Here is a 19,317-nt window from a genome sequence, read left to right on the forward strand (position 1 = left end):
AAAGTGCTAGAAACATACAATTATTATGTGGATTTTGTGTGCATATCTTTTGAGTGTGTTTGGTATTTCTGATTATTGCATGCTCAGGCATAAATAGTCTTTAGTGAACGAGATACATGTTGATATTTAATTATGGCAGTGGCAGCATCAATAGTTAGAACAGCAGGGCATGGGCTGTGGAGTCTTCAGTCAGGTTCTGCTACCTCCTCGCTATCCCTGCCCTGTTTCTCATCTGTGAAATGTGGCTCCAAGCATCCATCTTATAGAATGACTAGGAAGATTAAGAGCCTGGTACATGATAGGTACTCACTAAATATTTCTCTTCTTTTGTGGAAGGTATATTTTTGTTTAGATTATTAAACTACGTAAACTCCAGTGGTTCTGATTTTTTGTCTAATAGGGTCTTTGAAATACATTCAGTTTTGGGTAGATAATATAGCTTTCATTCTCCATTAAAATGAATCACCTGAAAACATTCATCAGGAGGAAGTACCTAATTTTAAGAATATAAATGACATCTTTGAAATAATTTTAATCTAAATATATCACTTTAAATAGGTGCTATTTATTAAACACGTAACATTAACCAAGACTTAAATGAAAAGGTACCAAGGATCCCACCACTAGAGCAAACTGCTTTTATTGTTCTGTCACCCTTCTAGTCCAGATTCCTTTATTATGCAATCTTAACAGTCACTTTTTATAAAGGCATTTGCTTTGTCTCTAGGTGTAAAACAAAGGTGTATCCAGATAATCTTCCTACAACAAGTGTGGTGATTGTTTTCCACAATGAGGCTTGGAGCACACTGCTGCGAACTGTCCATAGTGTCATTAATCGCTCACCAAGACACATGATAGAAGAAATTGTTCTAGTAGATGATGCCAGTGAAAGAGGTAAATTTTAAATTTTAATGCCAATAATTTGCTACACCTTTTGTCACTAACGGTTAAAACTAGTTGCTATAATTTTTAACCTAATAATTTTATACAAAATTCTAATTTATCCCAAAAATATGGCATTTGGATTCATTCACATATGTAAAAAAGTACACCCTTGTGAGACTTAAAATATTACTTTAATTAGTAATTAATTTAATTTGTGTGTTGCATCTTAATCTTGTTTCAAAAAGAAGTAATGCTCTATAACATAAACTATTATGCAGGACAGTGAAAAAACTCTCATCATTTTGTTAGGATTTTCTCTGTGGGAAGCTGCAGGACTGAGTCAGTAGAGAGAGACTGGATTCTGCTTACATCCATGAATGGAGAAATGTAGTTCCATGTTTAGTAGGAAATATCTCTGACAGCAAAATGGAGCTTTAGCTGAGTGAACCTTTGTTCTCCAGATTTTTCTTAGGTTTCCCTGTTTTCTCCATTTCTAAGTTTCAGGAATGATCTATAGCTAGATGCATAAAAGGATTAGGAAGGATGAAAAGGTAGGATGTAATATGACTCTCATAATAAATCTCTACAGACTCTTGCCCACATGTCCTTCTAGGAGTCTCAGAATTTTTCACAAGGCTAAAATCTCCCAAACTATTTCATGAAATACTCTTTGGGAAAGGACATATTAATTAAAGGTGGCTTGGTCAATATTATTTATTCTGAATCCTTACTAGAGATTTCACACTACAGAGTACCATATAGAAAAGGCTCTGCTTAGTCCATCAGTAAAGAAACTTGCTTAACTTAGATACCCAGTATTTCCTAATTTTCTTACTCATAGCTCATCTGTTTAGGAATCATTGGTGTCATGTGTTCCACCAGTGTTCCTGTGTTCGCATGAGAAAAATTTAGAGCTACAGAAAATAATTTCCTACTTCTTTTCTTCCTTCATCAGCCTTAAATGATCTACCATTTTAAACTCTTTTGCTAGTATCTTCAGCTTTCTTGCCTATTCTCCCATTGCATCTGTTATGATTTAGTTACGTATCATACTTTCTCCTTCCTGTGTCCACACTGAATACATGCATTTAATGGAAATTAAGTTTATTCACATCAAATATCAATTATTTGGAGTAATTAATGCAATAAAAACAATTTAAATCTTATTACTTTGCCAGATTATACAGGTGCAAATGAAGAATAAGATAAATCCTACCTTTTAAGTAACTTATATCTTACCTTTTTAATCAAATTAAAGAGATAGTTTATAATCACACAAGACATTTAAATAGTATAATACATTATATAATTACATGTCAAAAGGAATGAGAGCAGTTAAGAATACCACACGTGAAGAAATAATTGTTGACAACAGAAGTATAAACCTCATGTGGATAATCTATTTGCTAGGAGTTAATCCCTCTGTAAGAAAATTAACCTAAGTTAATATAAGGAGAAATATATACAAACATTTATCCTGCAAATGACTTGTGCTTGGTTTACTTATTTGTCAATATTTGCTAGATTAAATATATTCTTCCAGAAGAGATACTTAACCTGAGATAAAATGAATTATTTTTTCATTTCCTCCTTTGTTTTTCTCTCTTGTTCTGTGAATGCCCAAGAAGGCTGTGTGGAATAATAAGTTTTTGTAGGAATATGGCCTAATTTAAAAGGTGCAGGGTCCCACAACAGGTGACAGAGAAACTCACCTATAGCAGTTCTCTCTTTCCTTTCCCTCATGCAGCCCTCACCTAACACCCCAATCTGTGTACATCCGTGAGAGGAAACTGGTGTGAGCAGGTGTCTACCTCACTGCTCCACCTGAGGCTTGTCTCTAGGCAGGGTCCTGGAGTGCCGCTCTAGAGTCCCTGCTCAGGGGTCTGATTCTCCTTTATCTTCCCGCCTTGGAAGCCTCAAATATCTGGGTTACCATTTCCGATATCTGGGAGACACTAGATCTTTGTTTTTGTGGTTATAATTTGCAGTCTTGCTTTCCAGGTTGAGAATCATCTAATGTATTTTTCTTTGGCTCCATTGTTTAAGTCGTAATTGTTAGACCGAGAAACCAGAGCAAGCTCTTCGCTTTTATGTAACTCTTTATATCTGCTTTTTTTCCTATTCATGAGACACATCCAAGGCACCATCATTTCTCACCTGGATATGGAAATAGACTAACTAGTCAAACTAATGTCTCCACATACTCTTACTCCCTCCCATCTGTTCACCATGGTGCCTCCAGAGTGAGCTTTTTTAAAGCATGCAAATTTGATCATTTCGCTTCCATGCTTAAAACCCCTCCACTAAGGCCTGTATGACCTGGCCCCACCTGGCATCTCCAGTCACATCTTGAACCATTCCCATACTTCTTCCCTCTGTCCAATTTTCTTCTTTCAGTTTGTTAAAGAATATCATCCTGCTTCCTATCTCAGGGCCTTCAATTGTGCTGATTTGGTTCCCTCTCCCTGGAACATTGTTCTCTAGGGAACATTTATCTCCACCATCTCCCCACCATTGTTAACGTTGAATCATCCATCAGAGTTCAGCTCAGATGTGATGTATTTAGAGAGGCCTTTCTTGACCTCTCCATACCTGTCACGTCCCTCTGAAAACATCTCATAACACTCTACTCCTCTGCAGCTCTAACCAGGGTTTGAATTATTTTTTTGTCTGTTTAATAGGTACCTTCCCCCAGCAGACTGTATACTTTGTCAGGTCTATTTGCTTACCATTATCTCCTCAGTTCCCACAGTGCCTGTTATATAACAACAGTCTAGAATTATATAATGAATGGGTGAAAGAATAATGTACACTGGTATATTTAATCTTCACATTTACTTCTTCTCTGTGCAGACTTCCTAATTGGGTTGTGTAGCATAGATAGTGTGCCCATGGACTCTAAATACTTGATTTCAAGTTAACCTGCTGAGTAATTCTATTTATTAAAGAAGTATGAAGTAGGTGCTATAATTATTCTTGTTTTATTGATGAGGAAAATGAGGCTTAGCATGGTAGAGGAGTATCCAAACCCTGTATAAATCCAGAGCCTGACCTCTTAATTGCTGTGTACCTCACTTCTGATTGCATCTGGTGCAACTTTACTGTTACAGGATCTGTAATAAAGTCAGAATTTGGACGAATCCCTAGTTTATGTCAGAAGTTATGTAATTTTCATCTCAGAAAGTTATCTTAAGACTTAGAATTTATGTAATGTTTCTAATCTGAGAAGACTATTATTTTTTCATTTTATACAAAAAGCAGAGGTTTATATTTAGTAGAGGTTAGGAGTTAGATTTATTAGATTCTGAATTCCTTATTCTTCCTTACTACTCTTTAGAGTTTTGGCTAATATTTCTCAGACATTGCTGTGAATAGTGAAATTTTTCCCTGATGTTCACACTCTCTGACAACTTCACACTCTGAGAAATGCATAGGGATCCATTTATAGGCCAATAGTTATAAAGGTGTCCTAAGAAGAAGATTCTCCCTTGTTTTTAGATGTAATAGTAGCTTCTAACTATAATCTCTTAACTTATGGCTTCATTTTTGTAAAATGAGACTTAGATAGTTCCTAATCCCTCACCCATCCCTGAGTCCATAATTCTATATCGACTGAAAAGAAGACACCTATATCCTAATGGTATTGTGTGAAAGCAACAAAGATGTCAAACAAAGATGCCAAGAAAATTTGTGGAAGAGCAAATTTTGTGAGTTACCAGACCACAGAATCATGCATTTTTAAAAAAATTTTGTTCATAAACAAGACAGTATAGCTTTCAAAGACATATGGGACTTGGGGATTAGATAGCTTTAGTTCTGAAGAAACATTTTAAACTAATATTTTTGGAAAAACTTGTTGGGAGACACATTGTTTATGACACATCCAGTCTTGATTGATCTAAAGTACTAGAATATATCTTATACCCTGCTGCATGAAATTCTATCAAATTCTGGATACAAAGTATTTTAAATTTGTGCTTGATCAGGTGCTTCCACAGACCTGAATTGTTCTCTCCATAGATTCCCTTCTAGGATTCTCTTGTTGTAGATAAAAAGATGGGCTTTAAAGTCAGGCAGACCTGGGTTTGAATCTTGGATCCATCCCTTAAGCTGTATCACCTTAATCAAATTCATGTAATATGCTGAGCCTTAGATTTTCATTTCTAAATTATGCATAGTAACACTTAACTTCATAGGGTCGTTGTGAGCAGTAAATGAGATAAAATATATAATGAGACTAGCATTACATATGTTAGCATTGTGCTAAACAGACACAAAATGTTAACAGTTACTACAAAATGTTGCTCTTCTCTGGGATTGGCACTACCCTTACCTTTTTACTGAGAATCAATTTAGATTCTTTTGACCCTAAGACTTGGTTCATAAAATCACAGTGATATCTTTCTGATAACTTTTTAGCTCAAATATTAGAAAATATATTTGCAGAAATGGGAAAGATCAGTGTTTTGGTGTAGTGGGACACATAGGCCTTTCTCTTTTACAGCTTTTATATCCCTGATTATTTCATTATTGAGTCATTTTGTCTTGTTGAGTCAAATAGGCAAGAATCATTTTACTCCCATTTGTCTTTTCCACCTCACTATGTAGGAAGCCTTTTGGATCTCTACTTTTAGTATTTAATTAATAGATATGAGGATGATCTCTCTAGGGGTCCCAGTAGTTCCATCTGAAATATTTTCTTCCCTAGAGAGCTTATCCTCATACTTATTGTATAGTGACTAGTTGGAAAGGCATTTGGCCATATTACCACTAATAGCTTCTCTAGCATAAATTCTATAAACCAACCTGATCTGAAAAATGTTTTCTCTTTGCTTTGAGGAAGTTGCACCTTTTCTGCTTTTTAAAGTCAGTTGTGAACTTTGGAGGTAAGGTTTGTCTTATCCTGTATGCTTGCCTGTGTCCTGAGGAGCATAACCTCTTATCTGAACTCTCCAGGATAGCTATTGATTTCATACACCCATACTCTCCCTTTCCCCTTTTGCCCCCTTTTTCTCTTTTCTTCTTCAATTGCCCTTTCCTTTTTAATCTTTTTTTCTTACACCTAATTGTCAGTTTAAGGATCTCTATTTGGCCTTGCAGTTAACAGTCCAGCATTTCTTTTCCAAGTGTGACCTCACTTTCTGCCTCCTGATTAAAACAAACAAACAAACAAAAAAAAAAACGTATAATCAAAGACCATGGTAATCAACAAGACAATTTATTTGTGCTTCTGAGGAAATTTCACAATTTTCTGAACTCTACAGCTATTACATATTCTGTGTCTTCTCTCTGTTGAGGTCTGCATTTAATGCTTGCTTTGTATTGCTGATCCTTAAGCATGATTAGAGAAAGAGTTGAGTCTAACAGAGTTACTTAGTGAAACGTAGGAGCATTCTTATCCTTGGTTAAGTCTGAGCCCAAAGGCACTCTCCTAATTCTGCATATAATAAAATAGAGGCAGCTCTAGTCCATTCTCTTGGGGAATATAAAGGCTTCCTTTAGCAAAATGGGTTTATGAGTCAGGGAGCCTCACTGAGAGTGTTCAGTAAGGGTATGTTGAATAAATTTTCCAAATCAAAATTACTTTAATCTGAATAGTGCCAGGCCACACTGGTTTTCATGTTTTCTTTTGTTCATTTTCCAGACTTTTTGAAAAGGCCTTTAGAGAGTTATGTGAAAAAACTAAAAGTACCAGTTCATGTAATTCGAATGGAACAACGTTCTGGATTGATCAGAGCTAGATTAAAAGGAGCTGCTGTGTCTAAAGGCCAAGTGATCACCTTCCTGGATGCCCATTGTGAGTGTACAGTGGGATGGCTGGAGCCTCTCTTGGCCAGGATCAAACATGACAGGTAATTTTCTGGTGTCTGTAAGTTTGTTTTTAGTACATTTGTCCTAAACTATGTGGTGAGTTGCCAAATTCTATATTTTTTAAATAAATATAAAAGTAATTTCCTCCCAAGTTTGCTTTAAAGTATCTGTGAAGAGGACTCTAAAGAAAATATCCAGAAGACCACATTCTGAAGCCTGGCAGGAATGTTTGCAAACTGTTGTACTAATGAGGAGTGATTAGGAAGCATGTCGTTGGAATGTATACTATATGCTGTGTTCACCAAGCTGGAGCAGAACAGATAGATGGTGAACTCAGGGGAGACAGCATAAAACCCTTCACTTGTCCTTGCTCTCTAAAGCTAATGCTGGAGCAGGCAGATCCTCTCAGCTTGTAGTGCAGCAAGAAGTAGAAGAGAATGGAGAGAAGCGCATTGTGTCCTGAAATGCTTAATTTTATATGGAAAGCACCATAATCTTAATACAGGAAGAACAGTGGTGTAATGAACACCTATGGTTATAGTTTTTCATGTTACACATTTTTCAAAGAACTCCCTATTTCTGGCTTAGTTCTTGTGCATCAGGAGAGAACCTGACTTCAGTCTGCTAGACCTATGTTGGTTGAATTTCTGCTTGTCATTGTAATTTGAGGTAGAGACTGTCCATGTTAACATTCAAGTTTAGATTTTAGTGGAGTGAACTTTTACTTATCAAGTGGAACACGGTGGGAGCTAAAGCCACAGCATCTATTTTGTTTGATAGCAAATGCTGGATCTGTATTTTTCCCTTTCAAAGATGAATAAATAGGAAAACTCAGCATTGGGCCAATCAATGGGAAAGTAGAGCAGCTTTAGAAAAAGAACATTGCCCTGAAGAATCAAAAGAATAGGATATCTGTGTAAATTCTTTTCTTTAAATAATAGATGATGTTTTAGGGAATATTTGCTTGCCTGAAGATAACACACAACCCATAGAGAGAAAGCAAGGTGAGGTGATGACAGAAGTATGGAAGGAGTCAGCTGAAATAGCAACCACAGTGACTTCCAGTTTGGGCTGCATGGTGGATTCGATATTCTGAATAACTTTTCCAACTGAAAAAGCTGGATAAAAGGCAAAACAAATTTTAAATGCATCATTGAGTTGGCACAAAAGGAAGAAATTTGCAAATCTCGAAAAGAAGTGAGAGCAAATGTGCAGTCCAAACACTAAAGCCAGCTTTCGCTGGTAGGGTTTCTGCTGAACTTTGGGGTCACTAAGCTTCTGCCTTGAGAGACAAATAAGATGGAAGGATAGGAGACAAAAACCTAGGTCCTGCCTCAGGTGAGAAGGTTAATAGCAAACACCTGTATAAAGCTGGTATCTTGAAATCTGTATCTTAGTATAAAGCGAGAATGAAAAATAAATCCTACCACATCAGAGAAAACTTGCCTGTCTCAACCTTGGTATGCGGTGGCAGAGGGGAAACAAATCTCCCCTAAGAATTTGTAAATAATATAGAAAAAGAGGGCACGAACCAAACTCTTTTTATGAGGCTGGTATGACTGTGATATGAAAACCAGAAAAGTACTACAAGGAAAATTACAGTGCAAATCTGTTCATGAATGCTAGTACAAAAATCTCACAATACTAGCAAACTGAACCAGCAATATACACACACACATGCACGCACGCATGTGAAAAACATACCATGATATCATGACTGCTTGGTTTAGCGTAATATTACAAAAACTAATTCGTTTAATACATCCCATTAATGTGTTTTTAAAACTGTGATTACAAACTTGTTAAACACCTCTGATCACTCCCATAGGTACTGAAAAAGGGTTCACTGAAATTTAACATGAATTTATTATTAGAAAATACTTAGCAAACTATTATACAGTGGAAGTTTACTAATCCAAGAAAGGACAGCTTAAAAAAAAAAAAAAAAAGCCTTTGCAAGCAGAAATCATGTTAATGGAGAAATGTTGGAAGCATTTTTTAAAAAGATGTGGAAGAAGATGTTAATGCCCTCAATCACCAGTTAGTATTATTAGAAGTCTTTCTTAGGTTTTGCAGTACTACAATAAATAAAGAACATTTATTTATTGGAAAAAGGAAAAGCATTGTTGTCAATTGTGTATGTGTTTGTGAAGAAAACGAATCTATACATAAAATAATAGAAACAATAAGAATTTAGCAATGTTGCCAAACACGAGATTACTATAGAAAAGTTCAGGCTAGAGCAGTGGCTTACGCCTGTAATCCCAGCTCTTTGGGAGACCAAGGTGGGCAGATCACTTGAACCCAGGAGTTCGAGACCAGCCTGGCCAACATGGCAAAACCCCAGCTCTACTAAAAATACAAAAAATTAGCCAGTCATGGTGGTGCATGCCTATAGTCCCAACTACTTGGGAGGCTGAGGCGGGAGGATCACTTGAACTCAGGAAGTCAAGGCTGCAGTGAGCCAAGAGTGCACCATTGCCCTCTAGCCTGGGCAACAGGAGTGAGACTCCATCTCCAAACAAAAGAATGAAAAGTTTATTTCACACCAACAAGGAATACTTAAAAAATATAATGTAAAAACAAAAGATACCATTCGTAATAGCAATGGCAGTCATAGACTACACATAGGAATATGTTTATCAAAAGATTTACTGAAATTCACAAAAAAATCTTGAGAGAGAGATGGATAGGAAAGTCAATATCATAAAAGTATCAATTCTACCCAAATTCATATACAAATTCAGTGCATTTCCAATTGAAATCTCCACAGAATTTTCTTTGAGAGACTGTACAGGCTGATTCTAGCATTGATACTGAACTGTAAAAAGAAAAAAAAATAGTTGGGATGTTTCTGAAGAAGAATCAGATCTAAGGGGGCTTGCCCTACTAGGCATCAAGACTTATTGTAAAGCTGTGTTAATTATGGCAGTGGTATATTGATGCAGGAATTCACAAATAGACTAGTGAAACGGTAGGATCTAGAAACCAGCTCATTTTTGTATGTAATCTTGATTTATGACAGAGCAGTCACTCATAGTTACAGCAGAAGAAAAAGGGACCATTACATAAATAGTGGTGGAACAATTGGTTATCCATAGAAGAAATAAATGAAGTTGGATACTTACGGTATATCATAGTTAAAATCAGTCCCTTGAGGATTAAAGTCTTAAATATAAAAAACAAAAAAAAATTTTTTTTTAATTAGTTGAGTGTGGTGTTATGTGATCCCAGCTGTGGTCCCAGCTACTCAGGAAGCTGAGGTGGGAAGATCACTTGAGGAGGTTGAGGCTGCAGTGGCCCGTCATTACACTACTGCATTTCAGCCTGGGTGGTGACAGAGTGATACCCTGTTTCAAGGGAAAAAAAAAAAAAAAGTAAAAACACTTACTATACAATTGTTCTATAGTTGGCATTAAACAGGAATGTTTTGAAAGATTTCTTAACTTGCTTTTATGACATCAGGAGAACAGTGGTGTGTCCTATCATCGATGTGATCAGCGATGATACTTTTGAGTACATGGCAGGCTCTGATATGACCTATGGTGGGTTCAACTGGAAGCTCAATTTTCGCTGGTATCCTGTTCCCCAAAGAGAAATGGACAGAAGGAAAGGTGATCGGACTCTTCCTGTCAGGTAATTAATTTGTCAGACATTTTCCCTAAATTGTTATTGGCAGAAGGTTGTGGAGCTTTGGGAATCATATCAAATGGATAAGGTGTATTTTGAGAAACGTGAAGCATTTGTATACCTTATGGTAGTTAACAGCCATCTTTCACATATGTGAGTGTTTTAAAGAAGGATTTCTCCTCTAATAAAATTAGAAATGTTTGCTTATTTTATAAATCTAGTGCACATGAGAAATGATGACATGCATGTTTTTTCATTCCTTTATGAACATTTGGAAATGCGTAAGTCAGATCTGTACTTTAATTCAATTATTAAGGATAATAATACTTAATTAATTGTGTCAGTATGTGAAAATATTACCCAAAACTGGGTCCTTGCATTAAAATGTACAATTTTAAATTCAGACTTGTACCATATGGATGACAGTTATTGACTGGTAAAGTTAGAAAAGCTTGTATCAAACATAAAAATAGCTAGAATTGACACAAAATATTAAAAAAATTCATTAATCCATTTATTCTCTGATTTTTTTTCTCTACTTGGTCATATATAGATATTTTTTTCAGGATGGAATAAAAATCTTCATGCTCTTTTTAGAACATGAAATTGAGACCTTTGAGCTCTTCTCAGCCATCCTAGAATTTATCCCCATTGTATCGACCTGCTACTTCTGTATTAAGAGTTCCTTCAGAACCAGGCTTCAGCTTTTCTGTTTTTGGGCCTCCTGCATCTGCCTTCCCTTGAATTCAAGTCCAGTTCTGGCAACACTGAAGAGATTTTCCACTGACTGTGTGCTATTTTCCTTAGCCTGAGTTCTTAGTAGTAGTAGTGCAAGGGACTTTTCTTCTCTTTAGCTGTTAGTGCAATTCACTATCTAAATCAGGAGTTCCTAAACATTTCAAAAATGACAAACTTTTTTGAAAATCTGGTGAAAGCTATGGGTCTTCTCTCATGGAGAAAAATGCACATTTACATGCAGAAGATTTAGCACACAAAAAAACTCAGGTCAAGAAAACCCTGTATTAAATGATAATTCTGAATTTTGGGCTGTTTCTTTTAAATCCTTTTCTCATTCTTTTTTTCTTCTAAAATCAAAATAAGTCCAAACCTTTTTTGGGAACAACTGTTTCCTCTGGAAGGGCAATGAGTACATTTTAGGGTTCATCTTAAAATATAATCTTCATGGTATCTTTTGTCCCTGTAACTTAATTATTTTTTTCTCCTGGTTGGAGTTTACTTTTTCTCCATACTTGTTCTTTATAAAAATCAAATGGGCTGATATTCATTTATTTAAATCTTCCTTCATTTCTTAATAATTTCTCTGCTTAATTTCACATGTTCCCACTCCCTTTGCATACCTGAGCCCTATTTTGATGAATTAGACTCCTCTTTTGCAGAAAATATACCGTACAGTCAGGAAGGAACATGTTGATTTTATTCTATATTTTGTCTCCTCTCCTTAAAGATTTCTAGTGGGTATTGGGAAAAGGCCTCAATGTTTCCATCCAGTTTATCTTATGTGTTTATACTATTTGCCGCCCTTTAGAACGTGGCATGGTAACTCTAACCTCAATCTACTTGGTTAATATAGTCAACTGCCTTGAAGTTGCTAGGATCCATGGAGTGGGTGCACAGTCAGATGGAGAGGATTGTGAGGAACAGCTTTAATTTAAGGAGTTTGAGATCTAAACTCAGGACCTGAGAGCCGAGAAAGATAGAAAGTACTCTTAGGACTGTGACAGAGAGGGATGTCTGGGCAGAAGCATGACACAGCAAGTCTAGCAGTCAGCACGACCATGGTGCAGGTCATGTCTGAAGACCAAATAACACAGCATAAAACACAGAAAGCCCCTGGGGCGTATGAAAGTTTATGAAGAGTGTGAGAATAAGTACTTACTCAGTAGTTATAAATAGTTTAAAAACAAAAACTGATTGTAAATTTTAAATTGCTAATGGTATAGCATTATTGAATTTCAGGACACCTACCATGGCAGGAGGCCTTTTTTCAATAGACAGAGATTACTTTCAGGAAATTGGAACATATGATGCTGGAATGGATATTTGGGGAGGAGAAAACCTAGAAATTTCCTTTAGGGTAAGTTCCCTTCAAAAAAATTAATCTTTTATTTAACTTCAAGTATAGATATGCTTTGATTATTCATGTATGTCTACATAAAAAATAAAAATTGAATTTAATACAAGTTTAATGTAACTTCAGAGCCTTCAGTCCATAAAAAGGACTGATATTAAGGGTTCATTATAAACTATTGAAGCAAATAATTTAGTTACCTTTGAAGTTCAGCTATAAAACTTTCATAAGATTCCCTAGTTGTTTTTAATTTTTATTATTTTCAAGGAAGTAATTTAAGCTCTAAAAACTAATATATAGTTCGAATATGCTACTTTGGTGCTTTACTCTCAAAAACATAAATTTCACATTTCGTAATATGCTTTTTATTTTAGTGTGAAAATTTTTTTTATATAAAACCTAGTCACTTTACCAGCTTTATATTTTTCAATAAAAACGCAAAAGAATTCTAAAATGACTCTAAATTAATTAACCCAGTCTACATATAAAGTCTTTGCATTTCATGTTCACTAGAATCAACATATCATTTAAATGGCATTGCATATTTTGGAAAATAACCAACTTTAGACACATAGCTTATTATAGTGGAAATCACACTGACGTGTACTGTAATCTGAACCAGCGAGCTCACTTTGTTCCCAGTGAATCGCTTTGCCTTCTTGTCAAAGAGAGGGTTGGACTCTAGATCACCTTGGAGATCCTATCCAGCTCTAACACTTACAATCCTGGGAAAACTTGAAGGTAGGAACACTGAATATTTAACAAAATCAGAACTTTCCAAAATGTTATTTTAATTATAAAGAGTTATGAGATTTTTAACTTGGTGGGGGGAATGTATTTTGAAAGAAACAGAAGGATTTCATTAAATTAAGGATGTAAGCCCATACTTGATCATCTTTCTTTTGCCCCTTTTTTTGTTTTTATTGTTCTAACAAAGACAACAAAACATGCTTTAACTGTCTCACTGAAGAACTTACAATGGATCTAGTTTAGATTCCTAGGTTCTGTTTCATGTACAAGCCGTGACGCAGGTTTAGAGAGGGGTGAACAGATGAGAATCTGGCTGGTTACTCCATGGTCAGGTTTTGTTTGGTGGTTGTTTTTAACCATGAACCACATTAATAAATACATTATACATTCTGCACACACAAAACATAAAATTTAAACATTTTATGAAACAGTATGTCCTTGTTAACAAGTACAGGTTGCAATTCATCAATTTGAATTTATGATTCTCTTAGGAATAATGGCCTGCAGTTAGAAAAATACTGCTCTGGATCTCATATCTTTTCTGTATTTAGCCTTTAACCTGTGTTTTCTTTATTTTAATCTTCAACTTTTGGTTTGATCAGAACTCAAATTAGAGAAATGTTTCTCTTGAGGAAGCACTGGCTTTGTAACCTAACCGTACAGCCGGAGCCCATCATGTGCCCCTGATTTTGCAAAATTCCAACTGTGGAACCCAATAGATGTCAATACTTTTTAAAAAACTATCAATGTCATATATGGTCTTTGCTGTTATTTTCAGATTTGGTAGTATGGAGGTACTTTGGAAGCTTTTTACCAGTAACTATAATATGTTCCATTTAAGTTTAAACAAAAGCCAAACCCCTATTTAATTGAAAAGAAAAATACTGTGGGAAAACTAAGGTGAACATTTCCTGATTACTCAACTACATGTTACATGGTCATCTCTGCTGTTTTCAGATTTGGCAGTGTGGAGGAACTTTGGAAATTGTTACATGCTCACATGTTGGACATGTGTTTCGGAAAGCTACACCTTACACGTTTCCAGGAGGCACAGGGCAGATTATCAATAAAAATAACAGACGACTTGCAGAAGTGTGGATGGATGAATTCAAGAATTTCTTCTATATAATTTCTCCAGGTTAGCGTTGTTTTGCATTAGAAATACAAGGCTGTACCTTTGTTGACCCTGATCCTGGAGGAGAAGTAAGAAGGTTAGAAGTGAAGCTTTGAGCAGAGGTGAACACCTACCTCATAAGGTCATTGTAAGGAATGAATGAAATCACACACAGTATAGAAAGTGCTTGGCAGAATGCCTAGAATAATATATAATTAACAGTAATAAATTATCCAGGTCAGTGTTGCTAGCCCAGGTTTTACAGATGTTCTATTTTTTTTAAAACCTAACTGCAACATTTAGTATTTATTCCTGTGAAGTTTCATCTTGTTAAATTTTCAGCCATTTTTCTAGCTTATATGACTTTTTCTTGATTCTTGGAGTTTTCATTCAACATAACAAAACCACTGTTTTTGCAGTGGGTCATGAACGTTCTCTATAAGCAGGCCCTCGATGCTGTCATAGGAGGCTTTTGTCAAGTATCACAAGGCCACTGAGAGCCCAAAACATGCCACAGGGCCTTCCTTCCGGGAACTTTGCTATTCAGAGTTTTGTAGGAACAGTTGTTCCATCAGCTATAAGTCGGCCTGACATTGTTACTAGTCCATCCTTATTTTTTAGTTACTGCAAGACTGTCAAGTGGCAGGGTGCACAATTCAGTGAGCTGTGAGAGAGAAGCCTGACTGCAAACAATTGCTCTGTTTAATATTTGAGCAAAATAGACCTTGATTTTTTTGTTTGTGCCTTAACATATATTGAAGTTTACTGATCCCATATCACTTATATTTCATTCTCACATAAATGTAATTTTTCTCTGAAAAATTAAAACACATTTTAATGTATTTTCCTTGCTTTATACTTTTGGTGGATTCATGGTGTCTCACTTGTATAGTCACATATCACCCAGCTGATACCACTGTTCTGATTCATCTGGCTTATTAGATTCAATATATAAACATGTGTAACCTAAAACAACACTAATAATTCAGTCAATTATTTCTTTCAACAGGTGTTACAAAGGTAGATTATGGAGATATATCATCAAGAGTTGGTCTAAGACACAAACTACAATGCAAACCTTTTTCCTGGTACCTAGAGAATATATATCCTGATTCTCAAATTCCACGTCACTATTTCTCATTGGGAGAGGTAAGAAAAATATATATATATTCTATGTGGTTATTATGTTCTTACTTTTTTATTAAAAAAAATAGAAGTTAAACTTCCAATAAGGAAAGTACCTTCATTTAACATTTAACTTCTCTTGCTTCCTTCCTCTTTCTTACCCCATAAGTCTAAACAGTATTCTTTTTTTCCCATTCCTCCTCCCTAAAAGTTGATTTCCACTGAGTTGGTGCACCTGGAGATAAGCTGTGTACTGTCGAGTCTGTTTTTCCCTATTCTGTCTATAGTGATGTGTTTCCTAAACAGACTGCACCATCTGCAACTGTGGATCTGTAAAATCTGTATATATATTTAAAAAAAAAAAAAGACTTCTTTGCAGGTCTTTGTGAACTTGTAATTATAAGATGGCTTTTAGAAAAAAATATGAAGCCAAGTAGGGAAAGAAATCCAACCTTTTTGTGATAGAAACCAATAGAAGGACAAGATTTCCTTTTATAAGTCACGGCAGCAAATGATGATATGTGTAGACAGGGCCACAACCAGGCCTATCCCAGGATTAAATCTCAGGAAAAATGGCCTCCCACTCTGAAGAAGGTTGTCACTTCTTCAGTCCTTTCATTCATTCAACAAATATTTGAGTAGCTAGTATATGACAAGTACTATTTTAAGTACTAGGAATACAGCAATAAGTAAAGCAGAGATCCTGCTCTTGTTGATCTTACAGTCCATGCGTAAGACAGATTATGAAAGGCCCACAATATGCCAGGTGGTGATAAGGGCAGAAGGGATAGAGAATGACTGACAAGTGAGCATGGGTAGTAGTACTGTTTTATGTAAGGAAGTTGAAAGAGTAAGGAAGTTGAAAGAGTCCTGTCAAGGTGATTTTGAGCAGAGATCTGAAGAAAGTGAATGAGCAGGTCATACGAATTTTTAGGGAAAGAGTATTCTGGGCACAGGGAAGAACAAGTATAAAGGTTTCTAAGATGACAGTGTACTTAGCGCATTCCAGAAACAGCAGGGAGACCAGTTGTCTGGAATAGAGTAAACAAGGTGGAGAGTAGTAGAAGATAAGGTCAAAGACAAAGTGAGGGTCAAATCATATAAAGCTTTTAGGTTATAGTGAGAATTTTGCATTTTGCATTTTATTCTGAATCAAATGGAAGCTATCGAAAGATACCAGCAAACTTCCACTAGAAAAGGATCACATTGTATGCTACGTGGAGAAAAACTATATGGAAACAGGAGTAGAGCTGGTGTATTGTTGAAGAGAGTAAAGGATTATGTCAGGTTTCTATCAAGCTTGAGACACTGACTGTAGAGTTGCCATTACTGAGATGGGAAAACCTACAGGAAGAGCAGATGCTCAAGGGGATCAACAGTGTAGTTTGGGACACATCAAATTTGAGATCCAGGTGAAGATATGAATAGGTCTTTACATTTAAGAATTTTCAGTTTGGGGGAGAGGTTGTGATAGAGATGTAAACTTAGGTTGTCAGCATATAGGATGGTTTTTAAAGCCACAAAACTGTATGAGGTCACCCGAAGAGGAGAAAATGTTAAGTATGAGAGAGAAGACCGAGGACAATGCCAGAGGGAACGCCACAGTTTAGAAATCATGGAGATGAGAAGGAATCAGCAAAAAAGATTGAGGAGTATGCAGTGAAATAGGAGAACCTAGAGAGTGGTGTCTCCAAGACTAAGGGAAAGACGTATTTCAGGAAAGAGGAAGTGATCAGCTGTATTGAATACTGCAGAGAAGTTGAGGAAGATGAGTACTTAGAATTGGTTATTGCATTTGGCTAGGGACATGTTTTCAGTAGCCTGTCTCACAGTGTTGAGAGAGTTCCCCATGGATGTTGTTAAAAACCCTGTTTTGAAGAGAGAATGGAAGAAGCAACATAGATGAATGTGTACAAGTCTTGCAAGGAATTTTCTTGTAAAAGAGAGAAGATAAATGGGTGGTAGCTGGAGGAGAATATGGGCTTAAAGGGGTTTTTATTTCTTTATTAAGATAAAACTGTGCTGATATGAGCAACCCAAAAGAGAAAATTTAAAGATGCAAAAGAGCCAACTTAACACCCATTAGAATGGCCACTATCAAAAAAACAGAGAATGACACATGTTGGCAAGGATACTGAAAAATTGGAACCCTTGTGCATTGTTGGTGTGAATGTAAAATGGTACAACTGCTATTTAAAAACAGTATGGAGGTTTCTCAAAAAATTCTCAAAAAAGAGAACTACGATATTATCCAGCAATTCCACCTCAGGGTATGTATCCAAAGGAAATGAACGCAGGGTCTGAAGAGTTATTTTTACTTATATGTTTATAACAGCACTATTCACAATAGCCAAGGAGTGGAAGCACCCCACATGTCCGTTCATTCTGGTCCAGCTAGCAGTGCCTAGGCATTGTCCAAAATTGGGTCAGTTCAAAGGAAAAAACTCCTCCTTCTTGGTTCTAAAGACAAGCTACGGAGTGACTGCTTTAAATCGTGGTACAACATACAATGGAATATTATTCAGTCTTAAAAAGGAAGGAAATTCTGATACATGCTACAACATGGATGAACCTTGAGGACATTATGTTAAGCATAATAAGACAGTCACCAAAAAAGAAATCCCCTTATATAAGGCAGCTAGAATAGTCAAACTCATAGAAACAGAAAGTAGAATGGTGGTTACCAGGGCTGAGGGAAGGGCGTAAAGAAGAGTTACTTCATGGGTATAGAGTTTCACATTTGCAAGATGAAAAAGTTCTGGAGATTTGTTTCACAACAGCCTGAATATACTTAACACTACTAAACTGTACATTTGAAAACAGTTTAGATGGTAAATTTTATGTTATGTGTTTCTGCACCAGAATAAAAAAAAAGAAGGGATTTGTTGTTATGGGAGTCATGTATTTGGGTGGATAGGAGGTGAAATCTGTACACAAGTAGAGGGTGTTGGGTGGGGGTGGGAAGAAGAGAGGTCATCTCTTGTCATAGGAAGGAAGGTAGGGGAATGGGAACAAGTGCAGGGCAGCTGTAGGTTTGGAGGTGGAAACTGGCAGTTTGTGGTGGAAGTGTGAGGACCTTCTCTTCTGGTGGCTTGTTTCTTCAGTTGAACACAAGATTATGGGCTGAGAGTGAAGAAGGTGTTGGTGAGGGAGAACTGGGGAAAGAGAAAAGGATGTAAAATAGAAATGTAAGATAAGGGAAAGCAAGTAGATCACCGAAGGAAGCCAGATGGTGGAGAGTTGGTGAAGCCATCTGGCCTGGTGTTTTCTCCAGTGCCAGGGCAGGCACAGACTTCCGCATTTACCCTAACAGTTACTAAGGCTACTTCAGGATTGACTTGAGCTCCCTACCTCTGAACTTTGTTGTGATATAAGGAATTTGTTTTCAAACAAGTGAGGGCTACATTGAGTTTCTTGAGCCTTTCATTCTCACTGATGCCTCATTAATGGGAATGTGTTTTCCTTTGCTGTGACCTCGTACTGGTCAAAGAAGGCACAGGGTGAGTGGTGCGCCAGGGAAAGATTTCTAGCAGTCACTCTGCAGCTTGTGTTTAGAACCAAAAATGAGGAGTTTTTTGTTTTTTGTTTTTGGTGTTTTTTTTTTGAGCTGACCCAATTTTGGACAATGCCTAGGCATTGTTAGCTGGGCCAGAGTTTGAGAGTGTGACAAAGAAACACTTGTCTGCTCCATGGTAGATGACTGCCAAGGCAAGCTTGCGTCTTACCTGCCTCTTGCCAGCTGGCTTCTGGGCAAGTCACAGCGTTTACCCTCTGTGGCCTGCTTGTTATCGTCTTATTAACTTAGCAGCTGGCCTTAAGCCTTGTACGCCCTTAATACCAGGCCACATCCTACAGGTTAAAAGTGTCATTTCTAGATTGGAGGTCATTCTTAAGAGTACCCACCATAGTGCAG

At 36.5% G+C, this 19,317-nt stretch overlaps 1 protein-coding gene across 3 annotated transcripts in view; it reads left to right on the forward strand.

Moving 5' to 3' along the window:
- GALNT1 (polypeptide N-acetylgalactosaminyltransferase 1) overlaps positions 1-19,317 on the forward strand; it is a 130,569-nt gene that overhangs the window by 95,817 nt on the left and 15,435 nt on the right. For all 3 annotated transcript variants that reach the window (XM_063653549.1, XM_054460461.2, XM_054460463.2), the window contains 6 exons: positions 728-894; positions 6,530-6,737; positions 10,162-10,332; positions 12,304-12,421; positions 14,123-14,303; positions 15,289-15,428. In XM_063653549.1, coding sequence (XP_063509619.1) covers positions 728-894; positions 6,530-6,737; positions 10,162-10,332; positions 12,304-12,421; positions 14,123-14,303; positions 15,289-15,428 — 985 coding nt within the window. The remainder of the gene's footprint in view (positions 1-727; positions 895-6,529; positions 6,738-10,161; positions 10,333-12,303; positions 12,422-14,122; positions 14,304-15,288; positions 15,429-19,317) is intronic.

This window comes from Pongo pygmaeus, chromosome 17 (genome assembly GCF_028885625.2).
Source record: "Pongo pygmaeus isolate AG05252 chromosome 17, NHGRI_mPonPyg2-v2.0_pri, whole genome shotgun sequence".
NCBI classification, from domain to species: Eukaryota; Metazoa; Chordata; class Mammalia; order Primates; family Hominidae; genus Pongo; species Pongo pygmaeus.